Below are 23,175 nucleotides of genomic sequence, written 5' to 3' on the forward strand. Positions count from 1 at the left end.
GTTACATTCTTTATGCGCGACGTGTTTGTGCTTTATGTACAACTAAGTTGGCAGTAGAACAGTACAGTACTTGGGAGGCAGTAAGGGATTCAGGGATTTCCACAGGAATCATTAATCTTCCCCCTACTAAAATAATATATACATATTAGTTTCCATTCCGTAAAAAGGCAAATTTTTTAAAACTCCCAAATACATTGAAATGTGTTTGAGGTTGTGCGTTTTTGTTATTTTTTATGAGAAGGCTCCCGGACTCCCGTAATCTTTAGTTGATATTCCAGACTCCGTCAGTGACCCCCTTCAAAGTTAGTGCTAAATCCGCCCCTGTTGGGAGTATGGCTCTAGACCACAGTTCATTGTCTCTTTGTATCACATGACACAATAAACACTCAAACGAAGTGAGATACTGTTTGTTTATCTTAATATATTTTTGCAGCTTCTTCAAGTTTTGATAATAATTTTACAAAGCGCTGAAGTTTCACAATATGCTGCCACGTTGTGTAAATAATCTCGAAGTGTTCTTCATAGATAATAACTGTTTTAAAGCATTTTGATATTAACCATATTTAGCATTACCACTGGAAAAAGCTTAAGTCGGGAGAAGTCGGAAACTATAGATCAATAAAAAAGAACCTAGAGCCATTCCGACTCGTCCCTCCCGCCTCTTTGTTCGCTCCCTCCTTTCTATCCTCTCAGAGGGCTTGTGTCTCATTCTTTTCCTGATATAGGTCCTAATGAAACATTGATATCTCCGTAATAAACAATGTCCATCCCCATCTCATATACTGACTATTGTCGGCCCTGCGATCTGTCTCGACCGTTCTTATCGTTTGATTAGTCAATTAAGTTAGGCATCAATGAATTTGTGTCAGAGGCATAACGTATTGGGGATTTATCGGACCAGAAACTCTTGTCTACCATTAAACACACGATTTCTTGTAAAATTCTTTCAAAAATATATAAATAGATAGTTTTAATGGACGTTCTGTTAGTAAATTGTGTTTTAATCAAAAGTTTAATTTTTACAGTCGTATTTCTAAGGTTGCTGTAAAAATACATTTTAATTTAGTAACACAAAAAATGAAATCTCAACCAACATTTTTACACCAGTAAGCAGACATATTTATACATCAGCTACTTTTTTGATATCGTGTGCAGTGATAAAATTACCATTTTTCGTAATAGTTGATGACATATTTTCCATAAATATGTATTTAATTAGTGAAAATTGTGGTTGTACAAATATATTTATTATACGCTATTGCCCATCACATGCAATGTATGTTTTACTACAGATTTCTTTCGAAATCTTGAACCAGATCAATTATGCATTATATAGTAAAGTTTTACATCTGGTCTTTGAGCGAATTATTATTATTTAAAATTCGGGTTTAATGAAGGTTATGTAGGTTGAAAACAAAGTGGTAAGAAATATAATCACCGAAATTAAATTACTAAAGTAAAAATTAGAAACTGAAAATATATTATAACTGAAAAATATGGATTTAATAGTTAGTAAATTACCGGTTGGTTGGACATACGTACCGTAGGCATAATGGTTTTAAATACAGATTTTCTATACCATTAAGTATATCTCGTAAAGAAACATATTTTTCTAAAACTTAGCAATAAATTAAACGGGTTTAAAATTAAAAGTTTTAATAGGTACTTATTTTGAGGGCACTATGCAACTGTCGTTAACTTGATATTCTTCTTTGCAGTTCCAAAGCATGCCTTACTTACTTATTATTCTGCACATTGTTAAAAAATCTCAAGCCTGTGTCCTTTCTTCCCACTAAGTCCACAAATCCATTCTTTTAAACTCTCGCATTTTTTAATCACTCTTATGAGACAGTATCAGTTCGGCTGTCTCCGATTACAGTACCTCGTGTCAGAGTGTGTTACTATTGTACACACACAGCGCGTCTTTATCTCACTTTTTTGTCATGAGATCAATAGCCTGGCGTGATGAAACCACTGTACTGTAAATAATTATTGATTTCCTTATAGAATATTCACTCGCAACAGTGTGCCATGGGCTTTCTTCAATTATATGACCTTGTGTCAGAGTGAATGAGGTAAATATGCTATTGGAGAGTTTTTGTCTCAATTGTTGTTGTTGTTGTTCATGAGATCAATAGTCAGACGTGAGTGACCGCTGAGCTGTGAATATCAACTACTCACAGAATAGCCACTTTAATCAATATCTGTTGGGCTGTCTCCTATTACAAGACCTTCTGTCAGTGTGAAGGGGCAAATATGTCAATTGAGAGTTTTTGTCTCATTTGTTGTTCATGAGATCAATAGTCAGACGTGAGTGACCGCTGAACTGTGAATAATCAACTTCCTCACAGAATAGCCACTTAATCAATATCTGTTGGGCTGTCTCCTATTACAAGACCTTCTGTCAGTGTGAAGGGGGCAAATATGGCAATTGAGAGTTTTTGTCTCATTTGTTGTTCATGAGATCAATAGTCAGACGTGAGTGACCGCTGAACTGTGAATATCAACTTCTCACAGAATAGCCACTTAATCAATATCTGTTGGGCTGTCTCCTATTACAAGACCTTCTGTCAGTGTGAAGGGGCAAATATGGCAATTGAGAGTTTTTGTCTCATTTGTTGTTCATGAGATCAATAGTCAGACGTGAGTGACCGCTGAACTGTGAATATCAACTTCTCACAGAATAGCCACTTAATCAATATCTGTTGGGCTGTCTCCTATTACAAGACCTTCTGTCAGTGTGAAGGGGCAAATATGTCAATTGAGAGTTTTTGTCTCATTTGTTGTTCATGAGATCAATAGTCAGACGTGAGTGACCGCTGAACTGTGAATATCAACTTCTCACAGAATAGCCACTTAATCAATATCTGTTGGGCTGTCTCCTATTACAAGACCTTCTGTCAGTGTGAAGGGGACAAATATGGCAATTGAGAGTTTTTGTCTCATTTGTTGTTCATGAGATCAATAGTCAGACGTGAGTGACCGCTGAGCTGTGAATATCAACTTCTCACAGAATAGCCACTTAAATCAATATCTGTTGGGCTGTCTCCTATTACAAGAACTTATAAATATTACTCGCTCTGTGGCCGGTACTCATGGCTGAATGTACATTACAAATTGTTTTAACGTTCTAAGTTATGCTTACTACTTACGTTTACCATCTCTCATTGGATACTTTGCCACCCGTGTTTCTTTGTTCTGACCAAAGCTAATTGCGGGGTTCCTTCCATCCGACTGTGTCAACCGAAACTGACAATTATTTTACAATCTTCAAGGTGTGGCGACAGGCTGTGGTTAGGTTCATAAGGTTTAGCACTGGCATTCTGTTTCGAGATTCGAAGTACGGCCATTGTCCTTGTGTAGCCGGCCCAACAGTTTCTCAACGTTTACAGTTAAGATCACTCGAGTGGAAATGAGCATGGTCAGAATTTCATTCCAAGAATATTTTTAAAGATTGGCCAAACTATTATTGTAAAGGTCTTGGTGGCGCGTTGTGTTTCTGGCTGACTTGGTTAACAGCAAGAGAGTGAGGGAGGGAAGAAACAACAGCATCTTGTAGACGCTGGCCTTCTCACATATGGTGACAGTGGTAGGAGCTCTGACACGGTATGCCTTATGTATTTGATACAAGTCTTTCCGCTACAGATTTAATTGGGTATTATAGAGGGTTACATTTTTTTGGAAAAGTCGTAAATTGGTACCGGTACAAATGGAGTAAAATATATAATAACGTTTTTTGTTCAATACTATATCAGTGATTGTATCGGAACAGTCGAGGTGGCACTCGGAAGCCTTCAAGTGTTAGTGATAACGAGTCAAATCCTGCATTTGATTATGAAGACGGAGAAACAGATTACGATAGAATTCAGCTCTCAGAAAAAGCATTGTCTTTTTTCTGGTATCACCATACTAATAAGAATAAAATACCGATGCCTTTGGAATTACCAGGTACTTCAGGCACTCAGCCACAACACTCAATTTCAGTAAAAGAACCTATCTAGTCAATTTCGGTTACCCATCCATACCCACCCATAACAATGTCAAGTACAATCTTTAGTTATTCAGCCACAACTATCAATCTCGTTAACTGAACATCCTCTGTCAACAGTGGCCTAGCCGGTCTAAAATTTCATGTTGGTTCAATATCCAAGAGGTTTAATAAAGGACACAGCCCAAAAATTTAAAACAGTTACTTTATTTAGATTTTTGAATAATTCATGCAGACAAATATTTCAAACCAAATTGACTAACTTGTCAAAATAATTTAGATTTTATCTTATTATTAAAAAAAAGTTTCTATGTACACAAAAGTTTAAAAAGTCTTAAATAAAAGTTTAAAGTAAATCTCTTTTATTTTTAAATGTAAAGAAACAAAAGATATATCAATAACTTGATTTGCAGTTTATTGTCTTTACTATCTTGTTCAAATAAATACATTTTTAGGCTATAACAAAATTGTTTCATTTATTGAAATAAATTAACTATTTTTTTACTCCAAGATGAAGTTTGATTGTACACATAACAAATTAAGTGTTGCGCTCGCTTTGGCACACCTCAGCTTCACCAATAACTACCGGGCTGGCTTGGTACCACCTCGCTCGGTACCTACCTCGTTCCCGGACATCCCAACTAATCAATTTAAAGCGGGTCACAGAGACTGGTTGTTTTATTTTTATTTAAGATTAGTTTCTTATCCATTATAACTAACAAAAGAGTTTTTATTACGAGGGCTATCCAGAAAGTGGATTATGTTTTGATATAAACAAAATACAAAGTACAAGAAAAAATTGTGTTATATACATTTAAAGTAACACCGAAATACTATTTTTCAAAAGCGGGTCACAGAGACTGGTTGTTTTATTTTTATTTAAGATTAGTTTCTTATCCATTATAACTAACAAATGAGTTTTTATTACGAGGGCTATCCAGAAAGTGGATTATGTTTTGATATAAACAAAATACAAAGTACAAGAAAAAATTGTGTTATATACATTTAAAGTAACACCGAAATACTATTTTTCAACATAGTCGCCATACAAATTTAAACACTTGTTATAGAAAATTTAAGCACTTATTTTTGGGACAGGAAATTTTGAAATCCCAGCGTTTAAAATCACTGGCTTTATATTCTGCCACCTGAGACTCCAATCAGGTAGTCACACCCTCCTGCAGAGTTCCACGTTGACATCAAAGCTTTGCGTCACAAGTCAGGTCTTCATTGCTGGACCCAGGTGGTAGTCGCTGGGTGCAAGGTCTGGGCTGTAAGGTGGATATGGTATCATCTCCCACTTAAAAACATCCAGGACTTCTCAAGTCCGGTTTGCCGTGTGTGGTTGGTGGCTATCTTGCACAAAATGTATGGTAACCTAACTTGTGCGTAACAACTTCATGTAATAAACTCCTTGAAATTTGAGGAAAACTAAGTGAAAGTTTTGTTCAATCTCAATAACAGAACCTCCTCTGTTGACTTTGAATACCCTTTCACATTTACACATTCATAACATCATCTACCTCAACTACCAACTACAGGTAATCGCCCACAATTATCAATCTCAATAACAGAACTTCTTCTGACAACTTCGATTATTCTACCATATTCTCTCAATCATAACATAATCAACCTCAATCACCAACTACAGGTACTCGGCCACAATTATCAATCTCAATAACAGAAACTCATCTGTTAACTATACTTCGACAACTCATAAAAAATCACCCAATCAAAACATAATTGACCTCCACAACTACCTCATTTACTTTCCGAAAGTTATTTATTATAAAACTACACTGTATTGAAATTTAAAACCAGTTTTTGAATTAAGTCATTCTCTGTAGGCTATAATAATGCGTTACCATGTTACCATCCTCTTTGAGAAAGATATATATATATATATATATATATATATATATATATATATATATATATATTGTATATAATATATTGTAAGACTACACTGTAATCAAAATTAATCCAGGTCTCTGATTTCAGGTCACTGTCAGTTGGCACAAAAACCGGCTTCCGAATATATTCATTGAACTCTATAGACACACTTGACACACTGTATGAAGATGGTAAGCTACTGCAACTGTTTATTTTCTGTAGCATATTATATGTTAATTCTGAAAGGAAATACATACCATGTCATATGAATTACTTTTACACTTATATACAAAAAGTTCAAATAAAGTATAATTTTCTATGCAATAGACATTGTATTTTATTAAGTATTTATCACACCGTCCTTTGCCAGAGATTGGTTATGCTTTAGATGATAATAATTTGTAAAGGTCCTCATGGTTTTACTTGCACTTTAATATTTAAAAATAATAATGATAAAAATTATGTTGTAAATTAATTATATTTTGCATGCAGATGTGGTTTATCATTTCAAGCATTTAATAATTGGTAAGTTGTGACAATTTTATTTAAATTTATATTTAATAGACTACTATTAGAAAAAAATTTCCAAGATAAAAAGTCTAGTGTATAAAAATTTTGTTATAAATGTAAAATGAAATTAATTTTGAGTACCAAATATAAACTTTATGTAAAGACTCAATCTCTGATGTCAAAACAATGTAAAAAGTCCATTTTGGACTTCTTTCTCTCTGACTTTGTTTGGATCTCTTGACAAAGATGACTTCAGATTACAGGAGTCAAGTCTGTGATAGCATCAGATTTCAGACACTGCACTTAGAAGAAGGTGAACTGGAGTTAAAACTCAACATTAACATTGAATCAACCCTTCTCACTAGAGCTATGTTGTGTAGATAAACTTTATGGTTTGAATCTGTCTATACTAGCATATTGCAAAAGTTAGATAACACTACCACCATAACTATTTACAGCAGGCTACAACAGATTGTATTTTATTCGTGTGAATATAAGATTCTGGTATAGGTATTTTATAAATAAGTAGTATTTTAGAACAAAAGCATGTCTATGTTTTATTCTTAAATCCAAGCAATATATGTACATACAAAATATTGTCTAAATTTGTATATTACATTTTATGTAATTAAGTATCAAACATCCAAACACTTAAAGATAAAAATCCAAACACCATTCTTAACAAATTTTTACATTTATAATGTTAATAGGATTACAAATCAGTATGTTGGGTGAATTTTTATTGTTCAAAATTAAATAGCTCATGAATATGCAACACTAAGTTTAATTGCAAAGCTACTTCCATGGAAGTTAGAAAGATGAACAAACAGTTAGACATAAACTTATTCCTTTAAAAAAATATCATAAGACAAAGATTAACAATTAAACTAATGTGAGTAGAACCTCTTGGCGGTTAATAAATTCTGAAGTATGTACAAGTCAGGCAATTCAAAATATAAATATAAATGTTGATGATGCTGTGTGTTCTTATTCTGATCCTTCATAAGTTTTTAAGATACTTAATGAATATTTTTCAAATTTAAAAATATGTAGAGATGTAGAAAGGAAGTTTTCAGAAGCTAGTGTGCCTCCTAGTATCCTTAGCTTTAAATTTAACTATGTTAATGAGAAGGAAGTTGGAGAAAATGGTGAACAATTTAAAAAAGAAGATAAGCAATTAATATCAAATCATATACCAATTGCATCTTCTGTCACAAAAATATATGAAAAGGTAGTTTATAATCAACTTCTATAATATGTCCTTAAAAAATCACAACTGTTATAACAGTAGCATCAGAATGTATTAAATCAATTTATTGAAAGTCATAAATATAAGTGTGGTAAATATAAAATGGTTGGTTTGTTTATGGATCTGACTGAAGCATTTGACTTCATATCTCATTAGTTATTATTACTCGAATTGGGTAATTCAGGAATAAAAAAAGCATTGAACTGGATAAGGCCATACCTCTGCCATATTTGTGGAAATTAGAAACAATTACAAAATTCCTAATCAATCCTTAGCTAAGAAGTAAATATGTTGTGCCTCAGTGATTATTTTTAGTTCCTCTATTGTTCATTTGCTACTTAGGAGATCTCCTCCAACTCAGTAAGGGTAGTAAAGTTATGTCTATATAGTGATGATGTTAATTTGAATATCGCAGCCTCAAATTATTGGCAAGCGAGAAACCTAAGCAAATTTGGACATACATTTGTTAAATTACTTTTCCAATTCTAATAGCCTAAATGTACCTAATGTACCTAAATGTACCTAAATGTAGACAAAATCAATCAATTCAATCTTCATAGTAGAGCATCAGTTTTAGAATACTTCAAAACAGAAAAAATTACAGTAGTTCATGGGAAGGATATAAACTTTTGAAATAATTTTTAAAAGAAACCTAAGTGTGTTGAATCAAACGCTACACATAATACATTTTAAATACAATTTTAAAAGTTTCTTATTAGCAGAGCCATAAATTCCTTTTGAGGAATTGTAATTCTTTGAGTAATTGTTATAGTAATGAGTCAAAAACTATATGTTAATTAATGTAGTTTTCCTTTAAATTTACTACTTTCGGTGATATATATATATATGCGAAAGTATATATATATACTTTTTGTGATTCAATATTTATTGAAATTAAATAAGGCTATTGCCATTTATACAATTTAATGTAAATAAAAGTTGTTTGACAGGTATTTGGTCTTCCGATCATATGTTAGTTTGCTTATTTAAACACATATGTGACAGATACGGCCAAATACAAAATAATTGAATCGGAAAAAGTAAGCGCTCTGTAGTGTAATGGTAGCACATTCACCCGGTAAGTGAGAGATCCGGGTTCGACTCCCGGCGGAGCAAGTACTTTTTGTGATTCAATATTTATTGAAATTAAATAAGGCTATTGCCATTTATACAATTTAATGTGTGTGTGTGTGTATATATATATATATATATATATATATATATATATACATATATATATTATATAACTTGTTTATGTATATGTGAATTCTTGTACTTTTTAAATAAACAAACTAAAAATTCAGATACCATTCAATATCCATTAATTATATTATTGTTCGTAGTTTAACTTACATTTTGTATTTAGTAGAATTGTACCAAAGTAATGTTAATTCTTTTGTAAGTAAAAAGAACATTTTTGACATGTGTTCGCAATTTGTCAAGAATATTTTTAAGAATAAATTTAATTATTATTGTATATTATTATTTTTTAACATCTTTCTTATTTATTCCATTTGACATGATAATATTGTATATATTGCATTTAACAACCATAGCAAATTTCTTACTGGAAACAAAACCAAAAGGAAATCTTATATACCAACATTACTGAGTAATAAGCACATCAAACTGTGTCTTCTGACAATGGTGAAAAAGATATCAATAAAAGTCAAAGACCAACTCTTAATCTGTGTCAAAGAGATAAAAATAATGAATGTTTTTATAAGTTTACTTTTTGCAGATACTGTTAAACAAATTCATATAAATATTATTCCAACTATCAATTTGTATAAATTAATGGATAAAAAGATGCTTGTACTAAGATTATGGGAAGACCAGTTCGACCACTTGTATTGTTTTGTTTCTGGGAGGGCAAAGGTCAGTAACATTGTATTGTAATGTCATATTAAATATCTGTGTATTATACAAGTGGATTTGCTAACTTTGTGATATGAAAACTGCTCAAAGCATGGGCTTCTGAACCAGCTGTAAGTGATTTCACAGGCTTTCATTTAAATTGTCTTTTCTGGAAGTACAGCAGTCAAGATTACTACAAATACATGTTACATTTTTGTTTTATAAAAGTAGTTAATGTTTCCAAATAGTTAAGAATTTCTCTTTGCTCACCATAAATATACAGAATGTCCGTTTTAACTTTTTTTTTTTTTTTTTCTGTTTAATCTTTCCTGTAAATTAAGTTGTTTTAGGAATACCAATTGTAGCATAGTTAGAATGGCCACCATGTATATATATTTTTTCTAAATCTATAAATTCAGTAATGAACATGAACCGTGATCATCATACTCGTGGCTATACATGTTAGCCAACATACTGACTTAAGTTGGCACCACTGTTGCAGATACTGAAGATACATGCATAGTGGAGAGGCTCTTCAGCTCTAGTCTCGTTGCTGTGGTTTCATTGAGCTCTCCAAGAAAGTTGAAGGTCTGTCACTTCAAGCGTGGCACAGAAATCTGTAACTACAGTTACAGTAACACCATCCTTTCTGTCAGGCTGAACAGAATTGTAAGTGGAATGTTAACACTTCCTATTGGTATTTTTGTCACCATTTCACTATCAAGATAAAGCCAGACTTAAAATACAACAATTTTAATTTTTAAGAGAGCTATTGGTAGATGTAATGAAAATCATACCTTGCTATTTGATTTTTTACACAAAGGTTTTACAAGTTTAAAATATTTTATCTTTGAACATATAAAAAAAAATTGGATATGTGCTGAAAAGTGACAACAATATATTTTTAGAAAGAGTACTTCTTTTAGTAACCTTGGATAATAATTTGGATTCTCTCAAATTTTTAATGAGGTAACAGTAAAAAAGATACTGCGAATCCGTATAACTTTGACATTTGGTCACTCTGTATACAAGAAGCGAAATAAATGAAAACTCTTTTTTAAAAATGATCAGTGAATAGATACATTTAAAATGGGGTGTGGCTCAACCTACCTTTACATCTGAAAATCTTTTTTTAAATAACCTCCACCTCCCAAAAGTGTCATTTTGAGGTATATGATGGTGTTAAAATTATTTTCCCAAATTCTTTAGTTTCATAAATATGGGGGTTTTTGTTAAAACAAACTAGGTAGGTTTCTCAGATGAGCTGCTATACATCACAGCTTGTGGTATGCCTCACTCTATTTAATGATTTCCCTAAGTTTATCATAAATACTACAAATAAGTATCTACTGTCAACAACCCTCATAGAAAATGACATCTTTTGTTTTATATGTATTTACGAAATTGATTTTTTATAGATGAAAATAACTTCCTAAAATTACCATTTATGGACATACTGTAAATTTTTCATTCTTATTTTCAAGTGTTTCAATTTATGTCTGATTGCAAAAAGGACTAATTTATGTACTTTAAATGCCTGTAATTTCAAGTGGAGTGATAAAAAAAGAATTCTATGTTTTCTGTGCTCAGGAAAGCTATTTTAATGTAAGACCACTTGGAGTGATGTTAGTATTTTAACAATCAGTCAATTGTACCAACCTATAAAGTAATAGAAAAGAATTTAATAATTTCCTTATAAATTCTTTAAAACACGTTATTGATTTGTATGAAAACCTTAATGACCTGTATGGGATTATTGTTACAAAAAAGTAGTTTTTTTTGCTAGAAAAATTGATCATCACATTTAAGAAAGTTACATTACTATAGAACGCCTGTTTGCTGACCTCAGTTTAGTTTTGTTTGTAAATTTACAAATTTAATAAATAAAATTTTTAATCTTGTCATTACAGAATTTTTTTTATTTGAGGTAAGCTATATATTATATAAGATCCCTACATACTGTTTAAAATTTGGAAAATAGTGTCAATTAATTATTATGTAGACTAATCATTATATGAAAAGTTTATAAACAGCTGGCATACATAAGTTTTGTCCGTTGGAAAGAAAATTCCTAATTAAATGGCACTAAAATAGTATACATTTTCGATTAGTTTAAAAGTCATCTTTCTCGTTTCATTTTATATATTTAGTATGCTAAGTTAAGCAATTTGCCAAATATTAATATTTGATGTATTCTGAAAATAGTGGCTATTTTTATAATAAATCCTATACTATTGAAATTTTTATATGATATAACAATTTTACAAACAAATTTTAAAATTCTGACAAATTGTGTGTAATATAAATTATCAGATATCTATTATTCTTATTCTTAATCATGCACCAACCTTATGTACCTCATAGATTCAGCTTATGCAGAAATAAAATTCCCAAAATAATTTGTATTATTTTTCTTATACTTCTGTACATTATGTGTTTACTAAACAAGAGGAATTAAACTCATTCATTCCGTATCTCAGTAAACACTAGATTCCTACATTTTTACATATAGTTCAAACTTGGAGATTGCTGTTTTAACTCATGAAATTCAGTTTCCCATGTTAAGGTCCATCCTTTCAAATTCAAAAGGTCCCAGGATCAATTTAAACATTAGGAGATTCAGAAACCTAATTCCAGTAAATTCTAACACCAAAATCCAACAATGTTGCAGCGGCTGGTGGTATGCCTGGAAGAGGCACTGTACATACACAACATCAGAGACATGAAGGTGCTGCATACAATACGTGACACACCACCCAACCCCAGAGGACTGTGTGCGTTATCAACAAACAGTGAAAACTGTTATCTCATGTACCCTGGGAGTTCAACAATAGGGGAAGTTCAGATATTTGACTGCACTCATTTGGTAAGTGTTACATCTGTTTTACAAGGTTACAGCACAAAAATAAGTAACTTCAAAAGTGAAAATTGCTAGATTTCACTTAGAAAGGTTGCTGTATATCTGGCAAGCATGCATATAATTATATGACTTGTCAAAGGGTAAAATATTCTATCATTAATCCGTATCAGTTTTATTTTATTCTTTTAAACTTGCTTCCTCTATATTAGTTGTAAATTGGAAAAGGAATGTATACAGCAAGTCCAAATTACACCACTGTCCTTCATTTGTGTGTATATAAAACATATTTCGTTGAATAAATGCATCAAATTTATAATCACTATTTAGCCCATAATTAATTGCTATACAGAAAGATAACATATATTGTTGTAGGGTCTTGTGTACAGATATTTTAGATACCTACGCATTATACAAACAACACTGACTACTTATGTAATTTTCAGCATACTTACCTAACCATAACTGCCTTTCAAAAATTTTGAGACCCCCAAATTCCATTTTGGAGAAATGGGCAAAGTGACTAAAAAGTTCTCTTGTATTTCCCAGAAAGGTGTCCTGAGTTCCATCCCTCCATCTTTACTTACTTACTTACTGCCGGGGCGTAACAAATCTCAGTCGATTCTTTGCCTCGTCTATGAGCCTCTTCCACGCCACCCTGTCTTCCGCCAGATCCACAGACCCTCCACACCGGGTCACATCTTCGACCACTTGATCGCACCATCTTATCTTTGGCCTACCCAAAGGGCGCCTTCCTGCCGGTACCGCCTTGTAGACCTCTTTTAACCTTGTGCCCTCCTGTCTCCGATGTACATGTCGTAGCCAGCTAATTCTCTTTGCCTTCACCAAAGCCACAATATCAGGATCTTGGTATACACTGCGTAATTCTCTATTTTTTTCTTATTCGCCACACCCCTTCATCACATATTGGTCCAAATATTTTTCGGAGAACTTTATTCTCAAAAACAATCAACCGCCCCTCATTTTTCTTCGTTAATGTCCATGTTTCACTTCCATACATTAGGACTGGTTGAATGATTGTTTTATAAATTCTTATTTTGGAGCATTGTGACAACAATCTTGACGTAAAGAGTTTTGTACACGCCCCAAGACACCTATTTGCATTAGCTAATTTGCTTTGTATCTCTATATCCTCCACGTTTTTGCTGTTTATTGTTACACCCAAATATTTAAAACTTTCTACACAGCCAATCGAGTAGTTGTCAATGCTTAAGTTTGTTCTCACATTTCCAGCATGTCTTCCAAAATGAATAATTTTAGTTTTATCTTCATTTAGCTCTAAGCCTACTGTTTGACATTCTTTAATAAAACTTTTTGTTAGTGTGGAGAGGTCATCCAAACTTTCTGACAAGATCACTACATCATCCGCAAATGCCATTACGTTCAGGTCCACTCCTAATTTAACCCCTCTTTGTAGTCTTTTAACTTTTTGTAATGCCTCTTCCACAGCCAGGTTGAAGAGAGTGGGAGAAATCCCATCTCCCTGTCTTACTCCAGTGTTGATAAGGAAGTTTTCCGACATTTCTCCATCTATTCTTATTTTGGCCTTTGAGTCACTTATACACATTTTTGACAGTCTTATCAGTTTTTGCGGGATTCCATGTTTTTCCATCTTCTTGAATAGAGCATTCCTCCATCTTTATCTAACAAAAACTAAACAGAGTGTATCCATACTTTTAACTCACACTGTATGTACAAATTTGGAGTCGTAATTATTTTCAGTTCTTTGAAAACTGGGGATCAAGATTCCCGATTATTTAATCCCTTTATAATTCACAGTGCATAGTTCCACCATTTAAAATCTTGTTCAATATAGACACTGTTTCTCTACAATGTAATACCTTATACAATTTGAGAATTAAAGAAGGCATAGTAGGCACTAATCAACATATTACTTCTTACACAGAGTTTAAGTTTCCTTAAAAATAAGTAATCATAGGATTGCCATGCCATTAAGGCTTTCAGAGCTGGCGTGGAACTGGGGTGTGTGGCTCCACTAATGCATTAGACAAGCTAAACATGCTGAACACCTTGGATTCACACTATCTCTGTTTTATCCTCCACCTTTGGTGACCAGATAAGACAGATATAGGCAATCATTGGCCTAACAATGGTCTTGTAGAGCCAAACAACCATCTTAGGCTGCATACCCTAGGTTCTAAGAACAAACATTCACAATGAGAACATGAGTGGTTGGTCTTCTCTTGTCAGTGATGCCCTACTGAATAAAGTGAATGGAAAAGTTCTTGAAATATTTAACAGCTTTCAGATGTAATTTTGGTATCCTCAGTAGCTTACTTTTTATTTCAGAACGGAGGTTACTTTCTGCATATGCCCTCATATAAAAGTGAATCACCAGAATCTCTACTTTATAATTTAATAAATGGTTATATGATTCATATTTATCTTAAAGGGTTAAAAGAAAGTAACTATTAGGTGAAGAGTTGTAACTGAATGCTGTTATTCTGTATTATAGGACTATCACGCGTTGTTGCCCTAAACTAACATAGGTTTTAATGTGTCCACAGCGTGCGAAGATAATGATACCTGCTCATAATTCGCCTTTACAAGCTCTCACATTCAATTCATCTGGAACTCGGATAGCCACTGCCAGCGAGAAAGGGACTGTGATCAGGGTTTTCAGTGTGGCTGATGGAACTAAGCTACACGAGTTCCGACGTGGGCTAAGACGCTGTGTCAGGATAGCTAACCTGCATTTTACAGCAAATTCACAATACCTAACAGCCTCCAGCAACACGGAAACTGTACACATCTTTCGTCTGGAGGAACCCGTGTAAGTAGAATTCTTTTTTTAGCAGCAACTGGTTTCCAACTATCATTACTACTTTTCTTACAGGAATTCCTCGTTATAAAAATTGTCTTCACACCACAATTAACTGGTGTTGCAGGGCTGCCCCAGTCGAAGAATCGACAGGATGGCTAGGCTACCTTTCTGCAGCAGCCAACATTTCTGCTAAGTACCTGCCCTCACATATCACAGAGGTCTTCAACCAAAACAGATCACACCTCGATATACACCTGCCAGTCCCAGGGTATAAGACGGCATGTGCTGTTACAATGTAAGTGTTGCTATAAATTACTATTGGTTGTATGTTCAATTAGATTGTGCACTTCAATAATCATTATTGATATAATAAAAATTTTGAGATTGTTTGGAGTTTGCCTGCTTTGTGGGAGTGATACAAAGTACTTTAGCATTCAATTATGACCAATACAATACAATAACAATATAATGTATATTCTACTTGTCAGTTGCTAATAGAATCTGTTTCTTCATTTTATTTTCCAAACACTAATCATTTTTATTTAATGCTATTTAATGTTTGCTTTTTAATATTATGCATGAAATCTGTTGTTTTTATTTTATAAAATTATAAAAGTCCATATAGATATTTCTTTTTGTGCTAAATTTTATTTAGAGAAAGTAATATAAGGAGCTTGTAAATATTTGTTTTATAAATTGTACAATTGTATTGGGTATGATGTTAAATTGTATTGTATTGGGTCTGTTCAAGGACATGAGGTCGTACTTATTTGTTGTTTCAGCTTGCATTTCTACATATAATAGACTATTTTATGGAAACCCCGACAAATCTAAAGCACAGTAAATAGAGATTATGAACACAATCTCTAATATAAAGGTAGCAGTTGTATTCTGATTTCTTTGATGAATATTACAGTAAGCACAGATAGATAAAAGCAAGAAGAAAGAACAAAACTATTCTCCTTTTTTTTGAAAGTAGAGTAGAAGAAACCCGATTTCTAAAGCAGGTGCCTTTCTTATTATTGTTTAACACTTTTACTGCCACCAACGTCATTTGACATCGCACATGGAATTTTATAGACTGCCGACAACGTCTCTTGACAGTGCAGACTTTTACAGTAATAAAAATGCATTTAAACGTAATTGGACTTCAACATTGATAGTCATTCGCTGTTTCCATGTTTTTCTTTGTTACTCTATGGATTACGATCTATGAAATGTTGTTGGTAGTCATTTGGAATACCAGGAAAAAGTGGTTTGTTTACAAACTATGTTGTTCTGCTAATTTGTCATCTGCAATTGTTATTGTTTTGCTTGCTATTACATTAGTTTACAACAATAGTTTTGTGAGTAAATTCAATGAATCATGACAGTATTGAAGACAGTCAAGAGCTAGAAGATTTGCTCAGATTTTCAAGTTACAGTGAAAATGATGATTTATTCCAAGATGACAAAGATAATGATCCTGGTTTTATTACTGATGTACTTCTTGGAGATGCAAGTAATTTGTTGACATTGTGTTTTTGTTTTTACTCAAATAACAAATATAAGCAAAATAGTAGTAAAAACTTTTATATGCTCTTTGATAACTAAAAAACAATTAGACAAGGCTGCAAGAAGATACATTTCCTATCAGTGCAGTGAGAGCAAAATTGTGCAATATGTGTAGCTATAGTGCCAGTAATATCAATGCTGAATTCAGGAATAATAATGAGAAATATATTTACATTATAGACCAGTACATGGTGATGTTTTTTTTTATAAAATTTTTATTTATTTTTTCAAAAACCTTGTGTTTTTTAGTTTTAAAACAAGATTTTCGGTTTGAAAATATTCATGTAGGAACATTTGTGTTGAAAGAGGAAAAAATCAGCTTTAAAAAAATATAAGTCCCATGATTTTCTTATAATTTGTTAAAAATTATATTTATTTAAAAACCATTTAAATGGACGGCAGCGAAAGTGTTCCAGTACAAATGGTTATAGCTAAATAAGTGAGTCGATTGCTGAAACTGGCCTGATTCTTAAATTAATTTCAGCTAAAAGTTCACTTTATAGCACTTTCAATTAAGTAAGTAGTTACTTGAATCCTATTTAGATAATATAAATGAAATATTGAAAGCGTATCAAGTAACTGGTACTAGAAAACGCAAATTAAAGGGACGAAGCAAAAACCCTCTCCAGGGCCTATTCTGACCTTCAGTTTGACATATCCTCCATAAACTATCAAAGCAGAATACTATCAGTATATCCTCAAATGTGTTTTAGATGCCAGATGTTTAGCCACTTAAGGAAAATATATAATAATAAGGAATATAAAGAATATTAAAGGGCACAACAGAATGTAACAAAGAGACAGGCTGACAGATTCCCTTTTTAACTTTCGACCCCAAAATCAATAGAATTCTTCGTTGACCCAAGAGATCCTATGTACCTAGAACTATGGTCTCAAGTCTCTAACACCTGTCTATCAATAGTTATCAGAAGCAGACAGTCAGACGGACAGACTGCTCTTTGACTTTTTAACCCCAAAATCAATAAAATTCTTTCTAAGACCAAGATAACCTATACCCCAAATTACATGTTTCTAGAATCTTTTTATCTAGACTTATTGCACACACAGTTAGATGATCAGACATATATACTGACTGCTCTTTGACCTTTTGACCCAAAAATCAATCCAAGAGGAACCTATGCATGAAGTTTCAAGTCCTTAGAACTGTGTTGTGAAGGAAACTACTATCAACACGATTTTAAGTAGATCCTGCCTGGTCCTTAATAATGTAAGATGTATATGTAATAATAAAACATAATATATAAGTGTGTAAATATGTATACAGTGCAGTATTGCTAGTCGCAATGAAAACACTCAAAACTCTTCTGTTAAAATTGCATTCTGCAGCTTCACAAGTTTAAAAAAACCTAGATGTAAAGAAAATAAGCAAAAAATTATTGTAAATACCTTATTGTTGCCTAAAAGCCTAAAAATAGAATAGAGAAAAGGATCAGCTCAACCACCAAGAAGCATATATCTTACACTGAACCTCTTAAGATTTTCCTTCTTATCGAAATTGTCCTTCTTTGGAGGCAATGGTTGAATCATTAAGAAGCAAATAACAAACCTTGTTTTATTTTTATCCTTATGCCCATCTGTGCCAAATCCAACAGAGTTCATCTACAACTAGAGTGTCAGGCAGTCTAGGTATGCAAAATCACTCATTCATTCTTAGACTAAACAAAGTTTCCATGAAAATGAAGATTATATAAAATAACTCAACTTAATAACATATATAGCTCATGATAATAGCTTAAACAGTAAAATAATTGTCAAAATTCTTCACAAAAATAATTTGCAAAAATTTCAAATGACAATATCCAGTGGGGCGAGGTTGAGACAGGAATCTAGAGTCGTGTCTGGCGCACTTTCAAAGCAAGTATATGGATCTTCCTGGAATGTAAGCATGCTGATTTGGATGTGGAGGGTGCTTCTAGAGATATACCTCCTAAACAAACCTAGCAATTATCTTCTCCATGGTTTTGATAAAAAGGACAGATATCGGCCTAAAGGACTTAGGCATATCCAGGCTAAACCTCTCCTGATTTGGTATAAACACAACCCTGGACACTCTCCAGGACAGAGGAACATACCTGAGGGCCACAGAGGCATTTTGAGTGTGCTGTTTTATTACTGTGGCACCAGAATCCAGAGAGCAGTGCAACTGTTGGTAGCATCGGCAAACATTAATGGTACATATCTAACAGTGGTGCATGTTGTTGGAAGTTTGTCACTAGAGGAAGATACATTGTAGTCATTATATTGATTATGTTCTATTTCTGTGCCACCAGAATCCAGAGGGCAATGCGGCTGTTGGTGGCATCTACAGATGGGTTTCTCTATATCTATAATTTAGATCCATCAGAAGGTGGAGAAACATCTTTGGTGAAGCAGTACAGGTATTCTTAATGAAATTTTTCTGATTCATTTCTTCTTAACATTGTGTCCACTTTCACTGTGTACCAAGTATACAAAAATTCTCATTCCTCTCACCTTAACATTTTTATAATTAAGAATTTCAAAATCTATAATGGGGATATGTATTAAAATCTCCTCCATACTTTCTTTGATGAATTTCAAAATTATCTTCTTCTCTCCCACACTCTCCCCCTCGAAATGGAGAGGAGAGCAACTCATCAATTTTAAACGGAATGCCCCATTAGATCCTGATTAGATAGAAATGTTTACTTCAATTTGATGCTATGCTGGATAGAGTTAACCTAGAGACATCTAATTCTTATAATGTTTCTTTTATCAAATTCTTAAAATTAGGTGGTACATAAAGAGGTTACTAATACAGATCTTTTATCCCCCTCAGAAAATGAGTTATTGTAGGGTAATTAAATATTTCAACAAACACATCATGAGACTCTTTATTTCAAAAGTCTTAATAAAAGAAAAATTACGGTCTAAACTAGAGATTCCCGGAATTATTTTATTCAACATAGCATCGTACTGAAGTTATAATTTCACCTCTGTCACTACGCATTTTGGATATAATGGTCAGAAAATTATTTTTCTGGTGTTATTGGTTTTGCCTTTCACTTTAATTTGAGGTATTGCTTATTGAGTTATCTTATATAAAATATTTTGAGTTTCTCCCTTCTTACATTTTGGGGGGGAAGAGTGTAGTTTTAAGTTTATGAAAAACATCCTTTAGTTGATATTATTACATATTCTAAGAAGATTTTAAAATATTCAATTGTATAATTTTAAGGTGGGATAAGGGACTAGAACATCAGATATAGTGGCATATTTGATTAGCTACGCATTGTTGCAAACAACAATCAGACATTAGATAGATCCTCACATTACGTCAAAGAAGATCTATTAAGATGTCCTACTCTAGCTAAATGTGTTATTTCATTATTTTTACTTTCAATTTTGAAGTTACTTCACCTTCTGTCATTATACCTTTTGTTTTTTTTCTTCTTTCACTAAACATGGTTGTTATCTTTTTTTGAATGCCGGAATGGGTTAGACATGATGGGGAAGGATATACATGCTTATTTTTAAATACAAGCATTGTATTTTTTGTTAATCGTGTGTGTATTTCAGCATGTGGAAGTTTATAGATTACTCATTGTGACTGTTTTTCAATGGGTCATGCGAAAATAAGGCTATTAAAACTGGTTTACCAGCAGAGCCAGTGTTGCCTTGACACTTGCAAGATAAAGAGGATGCTTGATACTGGCTAACAGACACAAACTTGTTAGAAATTGGAGAAGTCATTGTGTGGAACTTTAATGTACTAGACTACTCACCTGTAATTTAACTATCCAAATTATTGTCCAGTTTTGTTGAGTAATATAGAAATTTTTGTAATTTGCTATAACTAGCATTAGTTTTGTGTATGGTAGCCTTATGTTTTGTATTTAATAAATTGATTCGCAATCATTTATTCATGTCATGTTGCTATCAACTGAACGTTTATATTAATTAAATTAATGGCGCAAGCCAGATCAGTTAATTGCAGGTTAGAGTTCCCTAATAGAAGTTTAATGATTGTTGATATTTCATTCATTTGCATAAACTTTACCAGTATATTTGGACTAGATTCTAAATTTGTTTTATTCCTGAAAAGGAACTAGCTTTGTACCATACAATAGGGAAAGAACTTTGCTAATCACTATAGGAGATTTTAAATTTTTTTAATGTTAATGAAATTATAACATTTTTTTATTTAATTTGAAAAATCAGCTTAGCCAGGAAAGACTTTTGACTTAACTCTGTTCACATATTTTTAAAAATGTGGTCATCTTGCAATTCTACGAGTTGTAATTATGATCAAGTGTGGCATAAAGGCCAATTGCAAATTTGGTCATATCACAATTTGGCCAGTTTTCGTAGTTGGTCATGTTGAAATTAGACAAGTTGCAATGATAATGATGTGATATATTAGCCAGTTGAAAAGTTGGTCAGTTACTCTATTCTCTTACCTATACTGTTTGGGGCATGCTTGAGAACTGTGTACTATACAGGTTGGATGGCAAGACTGATCTGTCAGAAGTGGTTGGTCTGGCTCAAGCGGATGGTTCTAATGCAACCTCCTCGCCTAAACCAATTGACAAAACTGATTCTGCCCAAGGTAAATATGAATTGTTTATGTTTTGTGTTTACTTTAAAAGCTGTAGGATTAGACATTCCTTCCTATCTTCTGCCGACAGCAAACTGGCAAAGTAGGACAGCCACAATCGGCTGGTCCGATATAAATTGCCTACATTCTGTTAGTAATCTTCCTTAGTTTAGTATTTTGTAACAATATTTGCTTTTAATTTTTACCTTGGCTGTGTTTTATTATTAACACTTCAGCTCAGAATTTTTACAAGTGATTTTTTAGACATCCCTAGTCAGTTAATGTTTTTAATATTTATATTTATTCATCATTGTTATTCAATAGAGTCACTGCCAGTGACGTTAAAATATGCTCTACTAGCTCGTAAAATAGTGGTGCACTGGAAATAGAAGTTTGTGTTTAGTTTTGATGCTGAGTATACACTCATCCAAAAAGTGTTTTTAATAACACAATTATATATATTTGGGTTTTTGTATTGGACTGATCATATGTATACAGTGGAATATCATCTGATTATACGTATACAGTGGAATATCAGTTGTAACTTGAGTTTACATGAAGCGGATTTTCCATACTATCTAATGGGAAAAATTCTTATATAAAACAAAGCATAATGTAATGAAGCATCTACAACAAGTATTGCACTGATTGAATTAAATTAAATCTTTATTTTCTTAGTTGAACAAATTGTTTTGACAGATCAGTCAATAAATAAATTAAAAATTAATAATAACAAACTTAAAACTACTAAATTTACTTAATATAACATAATTACATACCTATATAACAAAACATGTTATAAAAAATAAATAAAAAAACAGCAAAAAATAAATAACAATAAACTGTCTACTCTTAAGAAATTAAACTGAAGAAAGAGATTGCATCACATTAGCATCTTTCCGAGGGCCTCTTGTACACTATAGAAAGGTCATCCGGCCACGTGGTCCTTTAAATTATTTAAAACTATTCTGATATATATAATGGATGGAAGATGAAAATTAAATAATTTTGGACCAAAGTAAAAAGAGATAGATTTTTGAATAAAGATAGTCTGGATTTATTAATTAAAAGTTTTTGTTTTGTCTTGCATTGTAAGTGTGATCTATACATGGAATGGTAATTTAAAAGTAGTGATGGGTGGAAGCCGAATCCCAAATCTTCAATAAAGATTTAGATTTGAGAATCAATTGTCGGGATTTGACATTCGAATCTGTCGAGATCCACCACATCATTAATTAATCGGCTGGTTGACAATACACATATTACCGATCGTTTAAACGTGTTTTTGGCATACATAGTTAAAAAATTATCTTACTTTTTTAAATAATATTTTGTTTGCAGTTATTATTTTCTACATTTATTTTTGTCCACTGCCGGGAATCTGCTGCATCTATTTACGGGCATCCGCTGTTCAGTAGTATGCAAATTACCAATCACTGAAACATGTATTTTGTTTATTAAAAAACATAGATAGATAAACTAGTTATTGTGCTTATGTGAATAATATTTTGCTTTTAATCTCTATTTTCTATGTTTGTGCAATGCCATGCTTCTGCTGTGTGTATGTGCATATGTTCAGCAGCTAATTTTAGTTCACCTCATAAATTTTGTAGTTCTATAAATATTTCCTCTATAAAATGTATTATGTTAAAAAAATTTGTATCGAAATTTTGTAGTTCTATAAATATTTCCTCTATAAAATGTATTATGTTAAAAAAATTTGTATCGTGACTAGGAAATTTTCTAATTATTTCAACTTTTAAATACATTTAATAAGTAATAAAAATTTATGCCCATTATTTTGCAGATTAAAAGCATATATTCTGGAAGCCCATATATATCCACCAAGCATATTAAAATATAGCAATCTCTTTTTTGATTGAAT

General features: G+C 32.4%; 1 protein-coding gene across 3 annotated transcripts in view; it reads left to right on the forward strand.

The window, feature by feature from the left end:
• The window catches only part of LOC124354547 (WD repeat domain phosphoinositide-interacting protein 2), a 68,600-nt gene that overhangs the window by 34,277 nt on the left and 11,148 nt on the right, over positions 1-23,175 (forward strand). For all 3 annotated transcript variants that reach the window (XR_006921692.1, XM_046805087.1, XM_046805088.1), the window contains exons 2-8: positions 5,990-6,072; positions 10,000-10,166; positions 12,169-12,363; positions 14,904-15,169; positions 15,285-15,455; positions 19,006-19,113; positions 21,196-21,302. Coding sequence is in view for 2 of the 3 variants with exons in the window: in XM_046805087.1 (XP_046661043.1) it covers positions 5,990-6,072; positions 10,000-10,166; positions 12,169-12,363; positions 14,904-15,169; positions 15,285-15,455; positions 19,006-19,113; positions 21,196-21,302 (1,097 nt within the window). In the remaining variant the exon portion in view is untranslated. The remainder of the gene's footprint in view (positions 1-5,989; positions 6,073-9,999; positions 10,167-12,168; positions 12,364-14,903; positions 15,170-15,284; positions 15,456-19,005; positions 19,114-21,195; positions 21,303-23,175) is intronic.

This window comes from Homalodisca vitripennis, chromosome 2 (assembly GCF_021130785.1).
Source record: "Homalodisca vitripennis isolate AUS2020 chromosome 2, UT_GWSS_2.1, whole genome shotgun sequence".
Taxonomy (NCBI): domain Eukaryota; kingdom Metazoa; phylum Arthropoda; class Insecta; order Hemiptera; family Cicadellidae; genus Homalodisca; species Homalodisca vitripennis.